The sequence below is a fragment of the Xiphophorus couchianus genome, chromosome 13 (assembly GCF_001444195.1).
Source record: "Xiphophorus couchianus chromosome 13, X_couchianus-1.0, whole genome shotgun sequence".
NCBI lineage: Eukaryota > Metazoa > Chordata > Actinopteri > Cyprinodontiformes > Poeciliidae > Xiphophorus > Xiphophorus couchianus.
The window spans coordinates 1,182,782-1,206,016 of record NC_040240.1 but is presented as its reverse complement, the minus strand read 5'-3'; the positions used below and the strand labels follow the sequence as shown (position 1 = coordinate 1,206,016).

The 23,235-nt window shown below is 41.8% G+C and overlaps 2 protein-coding genes across 2 annotated transcripts; one reads left to right on the top strand and one right to left on the bottom strand.

The window, feature by feature from the left end:
- Positions 1–1,003: 1,003 nt before the first annotated feature.
- rcor1 (REST corepressor 1) lies at positions 1,004–15,777 on the bottom strand. Its single transcript, XM_028036901.1, has 13 exons — positions 15,550–15,777; positions 15,405–15,464; positions 12,306–12,386; positions 12,146–12,198; positions 9,320–9,481; positions 4,500–4,618; positions 4,345–4,420; positions 4,213–4,263; positions 2,954–3,100; positions 2,800–2,877; positions 2,636–2,693; positions 2,309–2,559; positions 1,004–1,364 (listed from the first exon to the last, which is right to left on the bottom strand). The coding sequence occupies exons 1-13, from the start codon at positions 15,737–15,739 to the stop codon at positions 1,335–1,337; spliced, it is 1,356 nt and encodes a 451-aa protein (XP_027892702.1). The 5' UTR covers positions 15,740–15,777; the 3' UTR covers positions 1,004–1,334.
- A 117-nt stretch (positions 15,778–15,894) lies between these two features.
- ankrd9 (ankyrin repeat domain 9) lies at positions 15,895–21,341 on the top strand. Its single transcript, XM_028036902.1, is given in 3 exon segments — positions 15,895–16,029; positions 18,814–20,246; positions 20,248–21,341. Coding segments are annotated over 2 exon segments (1,167 nt in total). The 5' UTR covers positions 15,895–16,029; positions 18,814–19,944; the 3' UTR covers positions 21,113–21,341.
- Positions 21,342–23,235: the final 1,894 nt, after the last annotated feature.

Genomic DNA, 23,235 nt, shown 5'->3' with positions numbered 1-23,235 from the left:
GAGCCTCCATTGTGGAAATTAAGAGTCATTACATCATAAACCCACACAATGTCATATGACTGCTGTGGGAGAATCAGCAGACTGGGGTTTTTTATGTCATAAATTGTGGATTAAGTTTTATGAAGAATTTTCCGGTGAACTGCAGAGATTTATGTATTTGTGGGTTGTGATGGCAACATATCACAGTCACCTCGTGGTCAACTGAAACTCACTGATCTGGATTCTGTATGAATGGAACTGGCCTGGTGTCATTAAATTAAAAGAATCTGATTTACTGGATTATGACGGGGACTGAGTTGAGCTGGACCGGTGCCAAATTGGATTTAGATTTAATTTTTTCCTAAATTAGTTGTAATATGAGAATGAGCTACCATTGGTCAGAACTTGGTCCATAGTTCATATTCACCAGATCTGAGAGAATTAGAGAAGCTTTGAAGTAGTAGTAGAATCATTGATCATTCTAAAATCAAACATATTTTCTAAGTTTTGAAAAACTAAGATTTTATCAGTATACTATAAAAAATTTATCATTTTAATTTAAAACACTAAAAATTGTGCAATGAACCAACGATTCATTGCACATTTCCGGTGACTGAGTTTGCAGTGAGGGACCTCGGTGTGACTACCAATATTTGGATTAGATGCAATTAAAAAGCAGTTTAAAAAAAATACACAAAACACATAGCTGAAATCAGAAAATGTTTATTTGTGAATTTGTATGATGCAAATCCATAAAAACAAACACGAAAGAAAAAAAAAATTATCACACACATTCGTTAAGAATCCTATTTTCCTGAGAATGGTGCAACAAAAATAAATTCAGTTCCTAGTCACTCGGAACAAAATATTGATAAAATGAAATAATAATTAAAAAAAAGTTTATGAAGACATATTAAATATGTAACTATGGAAACCAAACTTTTAATCCCAAAAGGAAAAATAAACTGTGAAATAGAAGTCACACAATTTTCTTAATAAACTTTGGTTTTATTGGATTTTTTTCCCCTCTAAAAAATCTTTAAAAAATGCAATAAGCTAATCAGAACATGACAAGCCCCACGCAACCCAACCTTCGTCCAATTCTTCCTGCACCTCAGATCCCAAAACACAAACAATTCAAAACGTCATGTGACAAAACAAAAAACAGTCCTTACTGTAACTGATGGCTTAAGTATGAATTGGTCCATAGAGGTTGGGGATGACTTTGTGACATACGCAAACAGAAGCAAAACTGAAAAACAAGAGGGCCAAAATAATAAAGAGACGACTAAAGAAAGCAATCCTCCAGGAGGCTGGGGGTCAGGTGTCAGGCTGGTTTCTCTGGAGGTTAGAGGTCACTCCGAGTCCATCGGAACAGACGAGTCCTGCAAAATAAAAGCCTCTTATCAACAACAGGCTCTGAGATTTTTGCTGCTAAACAGGATCAGAGACTCAGTAATGTTTAACTCCTCAAAGTGGCAGTAATATGCGTTTTCCAGACAATCATGTAACTATGTTACGTTCAATTGTTACAAAATTCTATGTATATCAAATATGACTTCAAAGAAATTTGACTTTGTAATTTAACTCCTTGAAGTTGGGTCTCTGTCTCTTTAAGAAGCTCCTGCTCTTTCTGAAACTCCGCCTTCAGGAATTCGTAATATGGCTCCTCTATGAATCCTTTAACAATGATTTTCTGTTGCTTTTTGAACACAGGTGGGGCAGAAAAACTTATATATCAAAGGCTTATCATATCTTATAAGCGTGTCATATCAGTCCATAGATAATTTTCAATATTGATAATTATTGATTTGACTTTTGCTTCAAATATTTGAAGTACTGCCAAACTGGTGGCAGTATTTCCTGTTTTAGCCACAGTTTTCTCTCCGTTGCTTTTTGTCCTCAAGCATATGTGAGGCACAGTGATGAAACTTCAAACTACAGCTTGTTGCTAGGTAACCAAAGAGTGAGTGAGTTAGTTGATGCCACTCACCTTTTTTATTTAATCTCTCACTCACTGAGAGGTTAAATAACTACAGCTTTTCCTCTGCCTACATCTCCCAGAATGCTGTGCAGCTGTATTATCTACTGATATTGATCATATGTCTATCATGATACATATTGTTATTGATTTATTGTCCAGCCCTACTGCAAGCGTTTATTGAAAAAGTTTTTTTTCGTGGTGAAACATTTTAGGGTTAGGTTGAGAATCTCATGTCGTTTTTGGGGGGCATGGCCCTCTGGCCCCTGGTCCTCTACTTTTAGAGGCCCCGGGGCCCCGAGGAGCAGCTGGGAACATCTGGGACCTGCACCGGGTTTAAGATCTCACCTCCTTCTTCTGCTTGCCAGCAGCCTCTTCGTCTTCAGCTGCGCACGCCGTCATGTTGTCCTCCATCATTTTCTCCTCCTCTGCTTTCACGTCTCCACCCTCCATTTCATGCTCCGCCTCCCACTCCTGCAGGACCTCGTCCAGGTTAAACCTTCGCCGGTAGTTCACCAGAAAGTTCTTCACCTGCACCACGGACTTGTTGCCAATCACGTCTGAAATGGCCTGGTAGTCGCGGCCGTACTTCCTGATAGCTGGACGGAGGGATTCAGACGTTAATTAGCGTAATTAATTAAGTGGCTGAAAGCTACCAGCTGATTGGCTGGTTACCTTGGACGGCCAGAAGCTGCTCCTCTGTGGTCCAGCGATTATTGAACTTCTGATTTGCCTGAAACAAAAGCAGCGGCTCACCAACGTATCCAGCAGCAGCGCTAAATGTTTGCTAAAGAAACAATTCAAAACTCAACCATTTGTACTGCTGTTGCTATGGTTACCTCAGGTTGCCTGAACTCGTCCACTCCTGAGCTGAGTTTCTCCTTCAGAGCGCTGTTTGTCTGCTTGATGGTCTGAATCTACGGGACAGAAAAGAGACGACGTACAGAGACAAGCAGAGCGAAGCCATTTGAACAGAGCTGGAACACAGCAGACCTGTCTCTTTATGGACACCAGCTGACTGTCCAGCTGTCTGGTGAGTCCCTGAGCAGTGGAAGAGGACAGAGACACCACGTCCTGCTGGCTGAGGAACATTCCTCTGGGAGGACGTTTCTTCATCCTCTGGGACATCTTCCCTCCTGTCTGCTCACACACAGAGACGCCGTCAACATCAGACTGCAAGCAGCCGCAGCAACACACCTGAGCTAATATGCCAACAATCAGCTAATATGATCCCGACAGACACTACTGAAAAGTTGGAGTTTATGAGCAACTAAACCAGAAACCAGAATTAAAACAGCAAGCGAAAAACAACAATAATAATTTAAAAAAAATCAACTGGCAAACAATTTTTGAGTGACTGACAGCTTTAAAAAGTCCTCAGTCGCTCATCAACATTCTTCAGTGTGGAAGTTGTTACTGCATGAAGAGGACTCAAAGTTAGATACTTTTGATGCACTTCAATGCCATGGCTTGGAACTAAATTCAGGAGCAGCGACACGTTACGATGTGATGAAAAACTTACTAAATGAAAGTTTCTTGTTAAATCAGGATGTAAAAATAAACTCCTCTGGCAGATTGTGACTTGTTAAGAAGGAATCGATGGGGTCATGATGACTCATTCTTTTCACCCCGTTTCTTCCAGACAACGTTAAAAATCCTAAGAGGTGTTGCTGTTATGACCTTTCTAATTTAAAAGGGAATATATTTTTGGTTTTAAAGGAGAAATAATTTTTTTTAAAAACAATTTTAAAAATCTTGTTAGACAAGAAAATTTTCATGTTGATGAATTTTGCAATGGTCATTTTGCCAAAGGAGTTAATCTGACTCCCATCAGCTTTCTCTGTAATGCTAACGATGCTCATAGCTAATATGATAAAGAATCTAAACTGAGCTTAAAATGCCAACTCCATAAACATTTTGTCCTCACTCTGAAAAAAAATACTCAGCCGTAGCAACTGTTTTCTCAGTTGAAACCTGAAATAAATAATTAATATTTATTTCAGAAGACCAGAAAATAAGTTTATAAAGAGAAATTTTCATCTGTTGTCCCTGAACAGTTCAATTCATCTTGCTAATAACAAAGGCTTGAAATAACTTATCTACACATATTTTGTCAAAAACTACAAAAAGATACAGTCTTAGAATAAATACAAAATAAGGAAACTACAACAAAATTATTATGAAAAATATAAAAAGAAAAACAGGACAAAAACAGATTTTTGGGGGCCTCAAGTGTCGCGCAGTGTTCTTACCTTTAGACCAGGCGGTGGTTTCACCTCGGGCTTCTCGGATCCAGAACTCGGCTGCAACAAACGGAGTCAGTTAGCAACGGGTTAACCAGAAGCCGGTTAACTAGCAGCCGGTTATCATGAACTGCGTCTTACCTCCTTCTTGTCTTTATTCAGGTCCATCTCTGAGTCGCTGGAAGGATTTTCGTTCCCATTCTCCACCTCTTCATCACTGCGCAAACAGAGCTAGTTATCGCCCAGGTTCAGCGCATGGCGGGGCGGCCATGTTGCCTGCGCGGACTCCTCCTCACCTGTCGCCTTGCTCCCGCTTCTGTTTCCGGGTCTGTCGGTCCATCATGCTGGTTTTACTGCGACTTTTCTTCCAGGAGTAGTAAAAACGCACCAGACTGGCCATGGACTTATCAGGTAGCTACAGAAACACAGTCACTCGTGCGGTGAGGCGCAAAGCTGGTGAGGCACTGACTTAAATCAGATATGCAAATGTAGACTACCTGCGTGTGACGGAAATCTCGCGCATGCGGACAACTGTGAAAAGACGGTTGTTCTACATGTCATCTATAGCCACGCTGCTGCGGTAGAATAACTCCGTTAACTCAGTCAAACTTGGAAATTTAGGTATTATCAATTTCGTGCTGTGCTCCACAGCAAAGAGAAAAAGCGTTCAAGTACAACTCAAAACCACGTCTTTCTCACTCTCACACACGCAGACTCGTTGCCATAGCAACTGACAAAAACGCCCCTAAAAAAACACTGAAATATTTCCCACACAAAGAGCAGAACATTCAGTCTGCTGCAGTAGTAGTTTTAGGCTTAATGTTTATTTTTGCGATTATTAATAAGTGACCGCTGTGGTAAGAGGAGAAAACTATAAATATATCGCTGCACTTGACTTTACCGTATGGCTAGCTCGCTGTTACTGTCTCTTACTCTACAGTTGTGGAGTTACAATGTCTGGGATCATGAGCGCCCCCTGCCATGAGGCAGGAGAACTGCCTGCCTCGCCTCGAATCTGTTCTCTGCCGTTTCTGATCGCTCCTCAGCACACGAAACACGTTACGCACACAGTTAGTGACAAAAAACATTGTACATTTTATATATATATAAGCTAAATTACGGAAAATTAGTTCATAAATTAAATGTTTTATAGCCATTTCATTGGCGACATACAGACAGGAGGAACATGCTGTCATAGAATGGCAGCCAGTGAAGTTGCCGAGAGGTTGATCAATCCCAGGTGAGGCTCAGCTCGCTGCTGCCTCACCAGCTTTGCTTCCGAGCATTTGAATGGGAAAATGTGAAAATTCAGTGATTTTGAAGAAAAAAAATAATCAAAATTGGTTAAGCTAAATAAAAAATAAATATTTTACAGTACAAACCACAGGGTGAAAATAGCAATATAAATTATCTTATATTTTTCCATTATGACAGGTGAGGCTCTGCCTCACTTGCCTCCACTGACCGCATGTCCCTGCTAGAGACGCACTGATTCAATATTAGCAAGTGTATCTGTGCCAATATTTAAAAACAAATTCTAGATTTATTATCAGTGACAATGTGAGGTAAGGCAGATCTATTGAGTCTAATTCTATGCTTTGTGCTCTGAGCAACGCCACGGTTTATGATTTATTTGCATTAAGAATTCCTATAATTGTGCTTTCTGAACCAACATGGTGGGTTACAGAAAAATAGCACATTGTAAAGTTTTCATATCGTATGAACTTTCTGCATTTGGTTACAACCAGACTACAATAACTAACAAGAAGTGGTGCAAAGCTGTGAAAGGGAGGAAGACAATAAATGTGACTAAATCTGATTGAGATCGACTTTAAATAGGCCATTCATGATCCAAACTACGTAGTGATGTGAAAGACTCGTTGCCAGTTACTAAGACCGATTGATGGCAGCTGTTCCTGTCATGGGTGAAACAACCAACAATTCAGTTTATGGGTTGATTACTTTTCCCATAGGGCCAGTTTGGTTTGCAACACTTTGCTCCCCTTAGTAAATAAAATCATCAACTGAAAACTGTGTTTTATGTTGTTTGAAGTAAAACAAAAGAGCAAAAACTAAAAAAATCTATAAAGGAGACAAACGCTCTTTCATTCACAACACACTTTTTAGATTGTCACGTTTTTAAAATCCAGTTTCCTTACACTTTATATCCACCAGTCTGTGGATATAACTTTACTGTTATAAAGTACTGTCTACTGTGGCAGTACTTTATACTGGCAGTACTGTGTACTGTGTACACAGTAAAGTACACTGAAGTTTGTGGCAGAGAAAGTCAAAGGGTGTAAATATTCAAGTAGAGCCAAAGTCAAGCTTGTGTCAGCCTTTAGTTTTTTCTGCAGATGTGGGAAACTTACTAATTCAAAAACTAGGACACCCTATTAAATATCTGGATCTTTCAAAAATAATGTTCACAGACTGAGGTCTAATTTAGGTTTTATATCTAAAAAAAAGGATTTTTTTACTCATTAAACAAAATACATCAACAAAATAGTTTTGGTGTCCAAATGATTTGAGACTGTGAGCCCGCTGGAGATCTGCTGCCGATATCTGAAGGTTTCTGAAGACTTCCTTTAGCATCTTGCAGTCTGCTTTCAGAGTAGATTTTCAGAACTGGATCTTGTTAAAAAAATCTATTCTTTTAAGTTTTAATACAACAAAATGTTATCTTCTGATCTAACAGGTGATGAAGAGTCAAATTATGGTATGAACGAGTTAATCATCTGGCTAAACTTTTATTCACAATGGCTGCTTTCTAAAAATTTGTACCTATCTTCACTTCCCTCCATTTCCAGACCATTTCCCTTACAGTTGATGTCAGATTCTTTAGATAAATCCAAAAACAGCCTCAGAAGAATCAGAATCACAGCACAAACAAGGAATTTCACTTTGCTTTTAAAGCAGCGTAAAAACAAAAAGAGCAAAAATATCAACTTTAGAGCGGCGGTGTCAAACCCACTTTCATTTTGGGCCACATCAAAATCATCAATGTTCTGAAAGGGCCAGTTGCCACTTAATGTATTGACAAAGCCCATTAACAAACTGTCAATATCTTAATAAATAACTTTCTGTATTTGATGAGTGCTTCTTAAGATTTTTATTGCCAAAATCTTTTGACATTTTAGCTGTGAAAATCCCTGACTTTGTGGTGCTACTTTAAACATTTTGTTACTTGCCACATCGATCACTGATAACTGGACATCAAGACTGAGGCAGCAGAAGTAAGTTATACTGCCACCTGCAGGTGGAGGTCAGCATCACCTAACCCCAATGTTTTTAACCATTTTTTGCAGTCAAATTATGCATAATAAACTGTATTAATCTGCTTTGCTTTTCTTTTCTTCAGAACTTTGTTTGAAAACACTTCATAAAAAAGTTATTAGTATTAGCAGCATGCAAGAGTCTTTGGATTTGTTTAGTTTTGCGTGAATTTCGGCGATTGCAGAATCACAAAAAACTGGAGCGACTGACTGATACGATACGGCAGTATAGAAACTGATTTGATTTGACTCATAAAGTAATATTTAAACACACAGCTGGTATCTTGAAACTTCTATTTATGCGTCCCTCTGCAGTGGTGAACATGAAGAGCTCTGGCGGCCCGGATTGGGACTCCGGGCCTTGAGTTTGACACGTGTGCTTTAGAGGAATAATACAAGGACAAAAGAACAATGTCTACATGTATTTGCAACATGTATATTTATTTCCTAAGCAGAAACCATCTTAAATTACCATTTCCAAAATTATTTTAATGTCTTTTCTTTTTGTTTATACATAATCCTTTAATTGTTCAGTTAGTTGAAAATTAAATATCCATATTTATTCCTTTTAGCCTGGGAATCCCCAGGAGAAGCTACAGGGTATTTCTATGGAGACGGAGGCCTGACATAGTTTTCCCACAAGCTGATGTCAGATTACTGGACGAAAATGAGGAACTGTTCTGTTCCACCCTTAGCAGCAACAATTACAATCTAATGCTTGTAATTACTGGCAGTGAGTGTTTAACAGCACCGTGGAGGAACTTTCTACCAACTCACATTTGCAGAATTCATGTGTTTCAGCCACACTGGAAAGTTATTGAGAATAAACCGTCTGGTTTGGTTTTTCTATGGGGCATTAGTGGCCTTTATTCAGCAATAGATAGACAAAAAGAGCAGAAAGCGAAGGGAAAGCCGTACCACAGATGGTCCTCCAGGTCCTCTGGCAGCACAGCAGACCCAGACCATCACTCTGCCACCACCATGTCTTACTGTTGGTTCCTTTTCTGCAATGCTGTGACTGTTCTACTCTAGATCCAAAAACATCTTGATACTCATCAAGATGTCTTCTAACAAAACTGAGACAAGCTCAGCAGTGGTTGTCTGGGTCATTTACGTCCAGTTTCTCTTTCTTAAGGTGGAGTCATGAACTTTGATCTTAACTGAGACAAGTGAAGCCTGCAGTTCTTTGGACTTTGTTATGGGTCGTTTGGTGACCTCTTGGAGAGGTCACTGCTGTTGGTGAATAATGATTCTCACTGTAGTTCTCTGGGGTTTCACAACTTTAGAAATAGCTCTGTAACATTTTTTTTTCTCCTTTTCCAGACACGCAGATCTTCATTTCTGTTTCTCTTATTTGCTCCTAAATTTTCTTCCACTGCAGTGTGAAGTCTACCTTTGTCAGGCCGGTCCTATTTAAGTGTTTTCTTGATTGAAACAGGTCAAACAGTGGTCAGGCTGAGGTCTGGCTACAGAAATTGAATTGAACTTTCCCCCCAAAAATGGATGAATACAGTTAATGAGTATCAAAATATTCTAATTTTTTTAATTGGAATACCTATTTAAAAAAGAGGATCAAATCTCCACAAAAGTTATGATTGACTTTTTTGTTCACATTTTCTGATCATCACTTAGTCCAGGTCATACTCTTATTACTATGGAAACAGCAAGAGCAAACTGCTATTTACTTGCTACTTAAGGGTCTATCTGAGGTTGTATTTATATATGAACAAGGCAATTCCTTTGTTAAAAAGACATACAAATTAAATCCTAACAAATATAAAGAGGGTTATATTATACTTATATCTAATAATGAATCAAATATAAAGATGTTGTACTAGTACCATCTGCTGGATGCGGTGAAAGCTCTTCCCATGGAAGCTGAAGGCCTGCTCGAACAAGACCTTGTCCTCCACCGTCCACTCATCAGGAAACGGAGTGAAGTTCGGCAGGTCGGCCAGAGACTTTTCGATGTTGTGCTTGTGCCAGAAGAGCATCCCAAGAGCCTGGAGCGGGTCGAGGGGAGAGGAGACCGGGTCAGGCGAGTCGGAAGGCACAACAAAACACATCTTACATATTTCAGTCTGTTAACCTGCATGAGATAAAGTATGAAATGATTTTGTAAGAGGTTTTGGTCATTTCAATGGCTTTGTTATTTTGTACCTTCATATCGGACTTATGGTATCCCTGTCACAATAACAGATTTTGCTGGACAATAAATAATCTCAAAAGTTATTGTGATAAATGACAATATTGTTGTTTTGAGACCTTTTTCAAGTAATATAACAAGAACACATTCTCAAGATCAATAAATTTAAATTTCTATTGAACATTTGAACCTGGAACTGGACAACATGTTAAATATCCCCCCAAAAATACATAAAACAACAGAAACAACAAATAAAATGAATCATAAAGTCTCTGTAAACAAAACTGTCCTGCACAGAAACAGCTGGTTGAGACCAGTGACCCAGACTGAAGGCTTTTGTTATCCAGTTTTTGGCAGAAAGAGAGAAAAAAAGAAGACAACAATAAGTAAATAAATAAATCATGCAAATGGAAATTATTGAGTTTGTTTGAATTTATCATGCAATTAAATGACTTATTGCTTATTACCATGCAGCCCTCTCCCAATACATATTTTTCCACCCTGCCTCAGTTTCCACCCAACCAAAGGGACATTTTGTACCAACTCAGCCTACCGTACCGAAATAGGTGAGTCTGTACCCACAAGGGGCACATGTTGTACCAACATGTACCGTCCAGAGAAACGTTTCATACCCATTTCGTACCAAACAGTTCAATGTAATTTTCTATACTGAACAAAAATATAAACGCCCCATGTCAAATATTGTTGCCATGTGGAGTTAACAACATTTTATTGTACAAAAGTAATATTTCTCTTGATTTGTGAATAATTTTTAATCCAACTTGCTGTCAGTGAGGAATACTCAGTGAGTTGTGTTTTTCTTCAGTGCATGGGTGGGGCAATGTCCAGTGGGTGATCAGACAAAATAAGCAACAGTTGGACAATCCTTGGACTGGGGACAATAAAGGGCCACCCCAGAATGTCAAATTTTGTCACAGGTCATAAATGCCTCAGATGTCGCAAGTTATGCGGGAGCGTGCCATTGGCATGTTAGAAGCAGGGATGTCAACCAGACCAGTAGCTGCACGGCTCAATGTCCATTATCGAACCATGGGCCATTTAAGAGTTTGTTTCCAACAGACTGGCACTACTGCAAATCGACCTCATCCTCGTTGGCCACGTGCGACCACTCCAGCACAAGACCGCCTCATCCGGCTCGTCCATCTGTGGGTTCGGCTAAGCCCAGCGACACACACAGCTGATGAGACTATTGGTCTGCACAACAGAACATCACACCTCATACTGTCTGTAACAGTCTGAGGTGTTACGGACAGTCTGAGAAGTTGGCTACGGTTACGAGAAGTTCGCTACTCGTAACCGCCTATGAGGAGCCAACTTTGTCAAAATCAGATACATCAACCTGAGCCCTATCATGTTCAAAGGACTGTTGGTTTGCTACAAATGGCCATACCACAATGTTATCAATGCTGATATGAATATCAGTAATTACTGAGTTACTCCATATATTGCGTAACCAAAATGTTCATAAATCTCCTATATTTGACATGGGGCGTTTATATTGTTGTTCAGTGTATATCCTACCGATAGAGTACTGTAAGAAAATTAGGTAATACGACACTAATAAATAATAATCACCAGATTGTGGTCATTTATAGTGATCGAATTGTTGGAGTGTAATTATTGGTCATAATCCATCAAATTAGCTCAAATAGAGAACAGGACCTATATTTATGGAAATAATAATCAGTTAAGTTAATATCCTCTGAGATTTAGTGATTTTATGACAATTTATCTCCATAATTCATGAAAAATATTGAACTAAAATGAAAAATATATGTATGTAAAAAGGGAACATTAGGGAACAAAATGGCACATTTGGGTACAAATTGGCCAAGTGGTGAATTAACCGGGTGGTCCAATTAAAAGTGCATGTTGACATATGATTCTAAACAAAGTCAATAAAAAGAAGACTTCTGAGGCATATTTAGATACTGTAGATTTAGATCATTGCATGTTGTACAGTTGTTTTGGTCTGTGAGGTGAAAGGTCACCCAAAGAATGCCGGTCAGTAACCAACAGAACAGAATGAAAATCATCATTAATGTGTCAGACACACTTTAAGCATCATCTTCACTTTTCTCTGATGCCATCTTCTCCTGAGAGAAGGACATTAATCGGCATAATTAGTCTGCAGCCATAACTAAAGCCAAGTTTACATGGAAACTACAGATGAACTCAAGAATCAGTGGTGGATAGAATCAGTACATTTTTAACTTGATCAGCCCTGGCAGGTGACAGAGCAGTGAATGCACCATACCCAACTTCTACCAAACTGGTGAAAACCTTCAACCAATGGGAACCCACTGAAAGACACTGAACAGTCTATGAGACTTTTCAAAAAGACCATTATTGAACGGTCTCTCTATGACAGTCCACTCGGAGAAAATGAAGAAATTCCCAGCATCTGTTTCGGAGCGACATTTAACAACAATCCTCTAGAACTCCTCCTGGTCGGACCAAGAAGCCGATGCTGCCTGAGAAAACTGCAATAAATATTCACCTGTTCCATGTTGTAACCGTGTTTCTCTTTGGCGATGGCAATGTACTCGTCCACTGCAACACAACACAACGTTAGTCTGTACAGCATGACGCTGAAACCCCTGGTGAGGCGCTGAAATGTGCTGAGCTAACGTGATAAGAAGCCATTGTCCGTCTCTTACTCTGAGTCTGGTTCAGGCAGCTGCTGGGGATCCAAACCAGCATCCCCAGGTTGTCTCTGAGGTGAGCTGCTTTGGCGACATCTGGGAACAGAGATACAGGACCACAGAGAAATCATTATATATATATATATATATATATATATATATATATATATATATATAACTGTAATAACCGTTGAAAGAAAAATGTGTTTGTAATTTATAAACTCATTTGTGAGCCTCAGAATTAGCTTGTGCAGTCTGCATCCTCAATTCAAAAATGGCACTGCCACAACCGCTTGATGTATCTGCACACTTTTTTTTCATGGGCTCAGTATCGGAGATCTCCCTGTAAGTGAAAGAGCTCTTTATATGGAGGGAAGACTCTGACTATTATCTGTGCTTATGTACCAAACAGAACATTTCCTGGACTCTCCGGATGGTATTCTGGACCTCAATCATTGTGGGCAATGATGAATCCTAGTGGTGATGTAACTGGGAAGAAAAGCGTCTCAGATCCCAATCGGAAGTTTTTGTTACTGTTGAAAGTTTGGTAGTGAGTTTGATTTGGTAGTGGAGGCAGCAGCCAGACAAATCTGGGGAAACCAAACAAGGTGAAGGTGGACTGGTAGGGTCTGGTGCCGGAATGTGTTTGTGAGATCTTCTCACTTGTCCAGGAGAACTCCTCTCATGTCCCACATGGGGATGTAGACATTACATCTGAAAGGGCCATGTTTGCTGTGACAGACTCCTGCCGAAAACCTTGAGGAGTGTACCAAACAATCATAGCAGTGCATTTGCTCATCGAGAGAGCGCATTGCTCTGATTGCGGGCATTTCCATTTATCTGTGGGTCCGTGACTCAGCATGGTTGGAGGTAAAACACGCCTGGTCCACCCATCTGTTGCCTGAAAAAGACGTTCACTCTCTACATATAGTGTTGAAAATCTGACCATTACAAGAGTTCCAGCCCCCACCTGACAAATATGCCCACCAAACACAGAGACAGTATAGATGGCTGGAGGGGGAATGTTCTAGCGCTCACTGTGCTGTTATGTTGTAATTGCTTAATATGACCCCCAGGGTTTCTGACAGGACCGTGTCGCCACAGCCTTCCAGGAGCTGTTCCTGGTGAGTGACAACAAGAGCGTTCCTTTGGGATCGCAGAAGTGATTGAAACCCAGGAGAGGAAGGAGGCCTTTGGGGCTTCGTTGTTCTTGGACACTCCAAGACAGCAGACAGGTACCAGACGGTCAGAACATCTACAGCTGTTCCGGTTGCACACACAAAAAACTCAGGAATAGAAGTCAGTCAGAGAAGTTATGGAGAAGGATTTTTGCTTGGCCTCGTGGAAGATGTGGAAAAGTTCTTGACGACACTGCAAAGACAACCATCCCTGGTTCAAACCTATATGTAGCAGAGTTTAGATCAGGCTTATGAAAATCCAGCCTGACCCGGTCTGAGCCGATACCGATCCAACATGACTAATTACCTCTAATTAAAGGCCTGAGCCTGACATAAACCTGACATATTATTATAATTATGATTGTACTGCTTTTGTTTCCAGACCATCATTTAAGTAAGCAGTGTACCTTCTCCCGTTTTCAGCTTTTGTGTCTAAAGTCTTCCAGCTCCATCTTGTCGCTTGTTGGAACCGCAGGGTGAATCAGGTGAAAATCATCTGGGATGTGTGATTGTTTCAGTCTGAATAACTTCTGCACCCTACTTACTTTATTTCCTCAACAGATTAAACCATCTACTCCTTTACTTAAGCTAATAAGTAGATTAACACAACTTTATATTGTGCATTCTTGTTTGGCTTTCTCTGTGCTGTATGTATTGCAGGTTTATTAACCGACCCGAACTGAACTGAATGGTTGGACGTTGGAATTAGCAGATCAAGGATCTTCTCATACAGTCACCGATATCTCCGTGGTGGGAGCAGTTTAAGAACTCAGAAGGTGACTGAATGGGAGACGAACTGAATTACCTCCAGGCTTTCAAGACCAGGAGTGTGAAGCTGTTGTGGTTGAGACGCCTCTTCAATGTAGCAGGGAGAACTGGGACTGGGTTTGACCTCGTCCAGTCTCCGCCTCAAGCAAAGGAGTTCAAGTATCTTGCTGCCAAGCGATAGTGGGATCGACTGAGAAATGGATGGATGAATTGGAACTTCATCTTGTTTTTATTTGACCTATATTTGTACATGTTCTCTCACTGAGATCTCATTTACCAGAGAGACCTGTTTTGATCAAACGAAACCAAAAATAGATAAATGAAAGCACAGTAATTAACAAATTTGACTTAGTTAAATAGGTGATGAAACACAATATTAGCTTTTTGTCTCAAAAGACATTTGAATTGTCCCAAAGAAATGACAGTAGATAGTTTCAGATCCTGCTGTTGGGTGTTCCACTTTGATGGAGTTTAGCAAGGAAATGTTTTTTTTCCCCCCAAGTTCTGATCTGATCTTACGCATTACGTGTGCAAATTTAAGAATAGCAAAAATACTAATTATTACAAAAAAGGTGCATTCTGTATGATAACAGCAATAAAAGGTCACGAGAGAGTTTGTTCAGAAACAACAAAAAGTATCTTAAGTTTTAAACACTGAAACATGTTAATGTGATTCTATCAATAGATAGAATCACAGCTATCAATAGAAGGCTTCTACTAATAGCCTTGTATCAGTATGAGGTTCTAAGCAACACACATTCAATTGTGCAGTTAATTAAGTGATTATATTTGCTAGTTTTATTTAAAAAATGATTGTTTATGCTTTTTTTTATAGTATTACATGTATACGACACAAACACTTAACCACAGACAACATAAACTAGATGTTAGCTAAGCTGCGGTAAGCAACAATAGCTCTGGAAAGTTCCCAAATCAAATTCTGTGTAGGGCCTCACACAGTCGTGGACCGCCCCTGGACGTCTGTTCTCCGTCTTCAAAAACATCTACAATCATTTTAAGCAGCTGCAGACAGAAACGACTCGTTCGGAACCAGAGCACCTTCATCTGGAACCAGTATGACAGGAACAGAGGATGCAGTTTCGCTCAGCGATTGTTCGAGGCTACCACGCCGCCTCTGGTCTATTATAAGCTACGTTCTAATTCTTACCCGGGTCAAAGTCCGGAACCACGGCCTGGTACTGCGGTCCGACGCGCATCCCTCCTCCACCTGAGCGCACAAACACTCATCAGAACTTGGGCAGCTGGAAGGAGAAGCCGAACAGAGTAGTTGTAATGTGACCGTGGCTACCCACCATGGTCCTCGTCGCTGCTGGAGCCTGAACTTCCTTCTTCCCAGCAGCTGATGGTGCTGGTCTCATTACCGGACAAGTTCTTCCTGCCGTTGTTCGCCGCTCCTCCGGGGTAGCCGCTGCCGCTGCTGGCCGGGGCTCGGCCCCGCTTCTTCACCGGAGCCTCCGAGTTCCTCTCCAGCATCGTCGGCATCAGGAGGACTGAGCCGGCTCAGGCTAGCACTTAGCCTGTTAGCTTTCCTGCCTGAACCAAAGCAGCCGAGTGGGCTGTCTGAAAGTCGGGGGAGTCCTAAAAGTTCGGGAACCGATAACCGAGACCACGAACGATCACATACAAGCAGGCGGACAGGCGGAGAGCGGCCCAGACCACCAGCAGCAACAACTACCGAGAGCCACTTCCAGAAAGTGATCCAGGAGAGCGGAGCATGTGAGGCTGATCGATCTGAGAGGAGAATCTGAGTGGGATCTCTGCTGCCATCACAGGTCGTCCTCAACAGTGCCTCTACAGAGCCTGCAGCTCTCACACTACATCACTTTGTTCAGAAAAGAATCAAAATGCACATATTAATACAGCTCCAAGCAACAAGAAGAAAAAAAAAATAAACGTAACATTCAATCAGAGGAGCTGATAGGCCATGAAATTATCCGGGGTTTAACTTGGAAATATTTGAGTTTTAATGAAATACTTTTTTAAAAAAAAAATCATATCACTATTATGTTACTCAAGCAGTTTGGGGTTTGACTTTTAGAACCTAAATTACAACAAATTCAGACGCATTTTCATTTTATTTCAACTTTTTAAAAATTTATTTCAAATTCAAACGTACTTTAATCCCAAAGGGGAATTAAATGTTGCAGCTCTTATTAAGTCAAATACGTCAAAGTGTCATTATAGAGTCATTGTAGATGGTCACAGATTACAGTCTGACATGTAGAGCATGAAGTAGGCTAACATCACCTTCTGCCAAAAATGATTTTTTTTTTTTTTGTTGTTGACAAAATCGCCTTTGGCCAATATTTTTAGGAAGGTGACATGCAAAGACATGTGATTGTTTTATTCCGTTAACATCTGTTTCTGTTATGCGACGCTTTTATGAATAATCAGTTCTGCAAAAGAGGACAGACGGGGCTGACCTTCCCTCTTTCCAGGACCAGCGCAGGTCCTGGTTCAGGAAAGGAGCAGCTAGCAATGTCTGCAGACCACACACATCCTGGACACAAACGGTTTCGACTTTTACCTCCAGGTCGTCTCTGCAGTACAGAAACCAGCTGCTAAAGAGACAGTTTCTTCCCCCAGGCTGTTGGTGAACACAGGGAACAACAGAAACATGCCGCTCTGTCCCAGCCTGCCTTCCTTTCCGCTTTCTTATTAATAGAAAAGAAAAGAACAATTAGCTGCAAATACATGTAAATTTTGGCTCCTTCATCCTCATCTTATTTCTGCTATAGTTGAACATATTCACACTGTGTCTGCATGCAGTGATGACTTGAAACCACAGCCTGCTCCTTGTTTGTGCTCAGAGTCTTGGCCAGTAAATGTCTGGGACTTTCTGTCTTTCCTTTGATGTCCAGTAAATCATTTTGTTTTGTGTTGCCTTATCTTAGAATTATTAATTGCTTCATTTCTGCCTATCATGCATTCTTTTTAGCTGAACCTCGTGTCCTAGAGACCCCGGGCCCCTGGGTTCCGGCCCTCTCCTTTGGCGCTGGACTCAGGTGTTGGTTAATGCGTTTCTCTGGGAAACGGGATGCTCTGTGATCTGCTCCCTCTGACCGCTTGGCCGTGCAGACAGATAACTGAGCTGTCATGTGAACACGTATTAATCCAGCTGCAGATGTCAGACTGTGGTTTTATGCTGGTTAAAGAAGAACAAATGCAAAACACCTGAACAGATCAAGCCAAACACTGCAGAGGGTTTTTTCCTTTTCTGATATTCTCTGTTTGAGAGGGAAATGCTGTGGTTATTTTCCTGAAGAACCAAACAAGGCACATTGTATCTACAGCTGTACATTGTAACGTTGCCATGGTGAAATAGGTTCACAGTCATGAAAAACCTTTTCATCTTCAAAGTTGTTGTTAATTGTCAATAAACATATTGACTATAGAAGTGACGGAGGTAAAAATTTGTTCTTGCAGCATTTGTTCTATATCATTTACTTCCTTGTTTACGTGCAATCTTGAATATGAATAAAAAACGCTGACATTGGTTATATTATTGAAAAACAAATGTCTGTTTTATCCTGACATGTTGCTTTTTAGAAATCCATCCTTTGTAATGAGAAACGGGAAAACTAATAAATGGATGTAGACGGACAGTAAACACACGACTATAGAAACAAACTGCTGCATGTAACAGCCATTAAGAATGTGCTCAACTTCAGAAATAGTTGATCTTTTTATAAAATCAAATAGAAAACGTTTGAGGGGGAAAAAAACAGCTGCATATGCTCAGCTGTAAGGACGTTTTGCAGCAGCAGGTAGAGGCAGAATTTTGAGAAAAGAGATTAATTTTTTTTTAAAGGTTTTATTGGCTCTAGCGGCCTTTATTTGATAGTTACTTGACAGGAAAGTGGGTAATGAGAGAAGGGGGAAGACATGCGGCAAAGGTCGCCAGGCCAGGAATCGAACCTGCGACAGCCGCAACGAAGACTAAGGCCTCCTTATGTGGGTTGTGCTTAACCCCTGCGCCACCACAGCACATCCCAGAAAAGAGATTAATTTAATACAATTTGGAATAAGACTAAGATAAAAAAAAAAGAAACTGTGGGGAAAGTGAAGCGCTGTGAAAACTTTCTGGATGCACCATCATCAAATCAGACTGTGTTGTATCATAGTTAGCTTAGGACTGGATATGAAATTGTACTTGAATGAATTGTACCCGAAGTTTCACAGTAAAGAGTCCATTTATTAAACAGGCTCTATGTAAATGAACTGAACAGTAAAATTAGATTTGCATTGTGTCAGAAAACATTCCTACTGGCCTGAATTATAGATTAATATCTTCACTTTATTGCATGTTTACTGTTCCGCTTTTTCCATCTTCTGTTTCTGCAGTTCTTATTTCCATACTCTGATGAAAACCCAGTTCTGGTTTAGAGAAAAACAAACAATCGATCGAGGACTGAACATGCAGTGGTTTGTTCAGTTTGAAGACTGATGTATTTTTTTTTTATGTCACAGATATTATTGCTTCAGTTTTATTTAATCTTTTTTTCAGATGTTTCTGTGGCATCCATTAATAAACATGTCATAACTTTAAAATTCAGCTGTCTAAAGGTGGGTCAGAGGTCAGCGCAGGAGGAAGACAACGCTGCCATCCACCTGGAGGCTGGTAGGAGAACTGCAGCGGATCCCTCAGGTTGAGGATTGGCCTCTCCAGGTCTCCATCTGATGTGACGTCATGGCGACCGGCCTGCAGCCGTCACGTCCTCCGGATGTTTGATCTTTGGTACCGGTACCAAACAGGAGGCCTTCCATCGTTGTGGTACCTTCCCCCCCTCATCAGGCTCGGACTGAACCTCTGAAGCCTGGAGCTGATGCCGTCCATCTGGACCTGCACCGTCTCACACCTCAGTCTGTCACTGCCCCTTCCTCACCTGAAGAGTTGAGAGGGACAAGATGGAGGTGGAGGAGCTGACGGAGTCCTCTGTAGCGAAGTGGGTGGAGGACGGCTGAGAACTGAAAAGGTGTGACGTTTAGAGAAGAAAAATCGTTAAAGATGATGTGGCTAACAGCAGGGGGGGTGGGGCCAGGGCCCTGGGGGTCAAGCCTGTTGAAGAACTGGTTAGGTCTCCTATAGCCTGGGAGTTTGGTTTTCTCACAGCAACTTGACCTTTATGCTTAAAGTTCTTGATGATTGTGAATATTTGATTTCACATGTTACTGGCACCAAATGACCAAACATTGCGTCTCCCATAAAACACATGTATCCATTTAAGGTATAAAATCTAATAAACTTTCTATTTCAAAATGTCCAGAAGGTTTTGTAGCTTTAAACATTCAGTGGAATCAGTTCAAATGTAAAAAGGTGCTGAGCCCAGATCTGGACTCAGCCAGAATTCAATAAATACTTTCTTGATCCCAAAGGAAATGTTGATGCAACTCACATTGATTCAAAATTCTTCAAAGAGTTATTACAAATGGACAATAATCTGTGAATGCAACAACAACGGAGGCCGTTGGGTTAACCAGGAGGTTTGTGTCGGCCTCAGAGCTCCGTCCTTCACATCTGATTGTGAACCATCAGCCAAGTGTTATATAATAGTGAGGTTTGCTCAGTGTGGAAGGACTGCTGCACCCAACAAGGTCACTGGTCCCAGATAAGTTCACACACACCTCTGACAGGATCACATATTTACAATCCAAATCCTTTCTTGTCAATAAAAACACTAGTACACATGTTTACACATGTTGAGCTGCCGCCCTCATTAGAACCTGCAGTAGTTACAAGTCCACTATGTTCTCTATGTGAGACACTTGATCCCCCCCCCCCCCCCACCTCCTCCTCCCCTGTTGTGTCCCAGACTGTACTACAAACATGCAGTGCGCACATGGAGCTGCATGAGGGCGGAGCGCCGCATAGTTTCCAGGCTATAAAAGTGTGCGGGAATGAGCGAGAAGTTTGGACTCTAGAAACACACCAGCTGTTCCTCCAGTCTTCTCAGGGAGACGCGACCCGTTTTCTTCCGCCGGAAGCAGACTCTGCTGTGCGCGGTGATGCCGTGGCTGCGGTCCTCTTCCTCTTCCTCCCCCTCCTCCTCCTCCGAGCAGTGCCTCTCCTGCTCGCCGTGTCAGCGGGAGTGTGAGCGGACGGCGTTCTCCTTCTACTGCGCGGTGCGGGAGCAGCTCCCGGTCTGGCTGCTGGAGGAGATGCGCAGCATGGAGGTGTTCTGCTGGGACAACGGAAGCCCGAGAGCCTTCCTGCCGTCTGAAGCCCTGCTGTACGCTACAGTGCACGACCACCAGGACTATGCGCGCTACCTCCTCAACAGGTACTCGGTGGGCGCGCTCCGAGCCCCGGCCTGCAGCTTCTGCTGCTGCCCCGGCAGCGGCGCGCCGCACCTGAGCGTGGCGGTGCGCTACAACCGCGTGGCCGTCCTCGGCATGGTGATGGAGGCGCTGAAGGACTGCGGCGGCCCGGCCCAGCGCAGGGAGTACCTGGACGGCCGCGGCGGCTGCCTTCACGCCGCGGACGCGGGGAAGACCGCGGTGCAGCTGGCGGTGGAGCTGTCGCATCCCGAGTGCCTGCTGCAGCTGCTGGTCCACGGCGCTCGGCCCGACGGCCTCGAGGTGGCGCTGCAGAGGTTGGTGTCGTGCGTTGTCCCGGAGCGGCAGCAGGCGCAGCGGTGCCTCGACTTCCTGCTGCTGTTTCTGGCCAAGCCGCCGCCGCTGCCGTGCCTGCGGGACGAGCCGCAGCGCTGGCAGGGGCTGCTGGGGAACAGGGTGTTCAGCTGGCTCTGCGGCCTGGCCCCCTCCCCCCTGCTGCTGCAGGCGCTCCGGTGTCTGGCCCAGTCCGGATCAGACCGCATCACTTCGCTGCCGGACTTCCTGCAGCCGCACAGCTGACAGTGACGACATCTGTTGTGGAAGACAACCCCGAAGGACTGCTGCGACTGGACAGTTTGAATATACTGTAAATAACATGTAAATATTCCCTAAATAGACATATTATAGTGAAAATAAGCGGGCTCGTGGAATCTATACTGGATTAATGGATCATAAGCTTTATTTATGTGCTGGTTTAGTTGTAATCTGGCAGTTGAATGGTGCTGAATAAATGCCTGATATTTTTTTTTTCTTTTTCTTGTCAAAGTTTCTGGGTTGAGCATGGAGTCAAATGATGACAGCACTGCTCGAAATGTTTGCTGAAAAACAAACATTTTGATCTTTTGGATAATTCACATGACAAAAAAGAAAATTCTATTCCAAGCATTCAGCCCCTCCCCCTTCACTGTGATTCTCTTAAATAAACCTACAGAAGTCACCTAATAGTAAACAGAGTCCAGCTGTAAGGTCACCACTAAATGTGACGCATTGAGGGAGGGTGGGGGGGGGGGGGGCACCGCAATGAAGGAAAAATTATTTCTAGTTGACTTTTTCTATATTTGACAATAGTTTGTGCATGTGTTCCCTACTGTCACTTCTCCAAACACTCATAGGAGTGTCAAGAAGAAAATGAATATGCCTTCATAAAGGCATAAGAAGTCATCGTTAAAGTCCTGAAACCCTGCAGAAAGTGAAGAGTTCTACACTGAAAAAACTTTTTTTTTTAAATCTGTGAAACGACTTTTTTCTATTACTATTAAATAAGTCTTTACTTAAAACAAGCACTTATATCTTGCTGAAAAGTTACTTCTAAGTTAATTTAGGATTATTTAAAGTGAACTAAGAGGTTTGCACTAGAAACTAGACCAGAGACGGTAAGATTCACTGTTTTCGCAGTGTAGGAGTATTAGAGTATTTCTCATTACCATCTCCCAAAAGTTGGGTTTTTGTTTGCTTTGTTGGAAAATGCCAGCATATTGTGTTAAGTTGTAGGCAGGACATTACAGAAGAGAGTGAATAAACACGAACCGTCCAGGGTCTGACAGAACCCCTCGGTTTGAAGTGTGGAGTCTTGTTTTAGCTCAGACATGCTCCACAAATCAACCTTACACAGACATTGCTGCGTCCGTTCTTTCAAACATAAACTGTCCGTGTAATATCCTTGGAAACAACATTAAGGAGGAAGCAGCTGATTAGCAGTGAAAGCCAGTGCTGTGCTCTAAACCGTCTGGCTAATGGAAATGTCCAATAAATTTGTTTACAGCTGATTGATTCAGTCTCACTACAAAGAACGGGCAGTGATCATTCTCAGCCAGTCATTCTTAGGTTTATAGCCATAAAGGCATGCAGTAAGGTGTTCACATCAACAGGGATCAATAATATAGAATCAATTAAAAAATAGTAACGAAGCCTTAAAACATAACAGCTCAGCCTAACATCTGACAGGCCGGACCCATCTCTTCCACCGAAGGTAGCCCAGTGTTAGCCGACCACTTTTGGAAATATTTCCTGAAATTTTAGTGGAAACTTCTTTGGGTTTATTTCAAATGTAATGAACACAGACAAAAAAAAAAGAAACGAGAATAGAAAAGCAGAAAGATTGTTGAAGGGGTTCAAAAGGAAATGAGATAGGAGTAGAGGAGAGAAAGTAGCCTAGAAAGAACCAGTCAACACTGTTGAAGTCTGCCTCTAAACCTGTGGAGAGAAAAAAAAAAAAGCTGGAAATTCACCTGGCAGAGGGTGTATGATGTTGAAACACCCAAAACACCCACTGAATCCAGGAACATCACAGCTGATGTGTTCAGGTGCGTCAGTGGAAGTAATCACACAAAGTTAGCGTTGACACCCTCTTTTCAAAGTTGCATATTATTATTTACAGTTTGGGAAAATGTGGAGGGAAAAAGTGGAAAAGATGAAATGTCTTGCCTGTCTGTGCAATAAAACATCTTTTACAGAGTGATTGATTAGCTCACCTGACAATCACAGTCTGTCAATGAAAACCTCAACACTGTGGGATCTTCCAGAGCAACAACACAGAACAGAAACAATCAGTGAGGACTGCAAGAGAGCAATATTGACTTTCTAGTTGTTGAGCTACTCAGGAGAGCTTTGTGTCTGTTTGTGCAGAGAACGTCTCTCAGGAT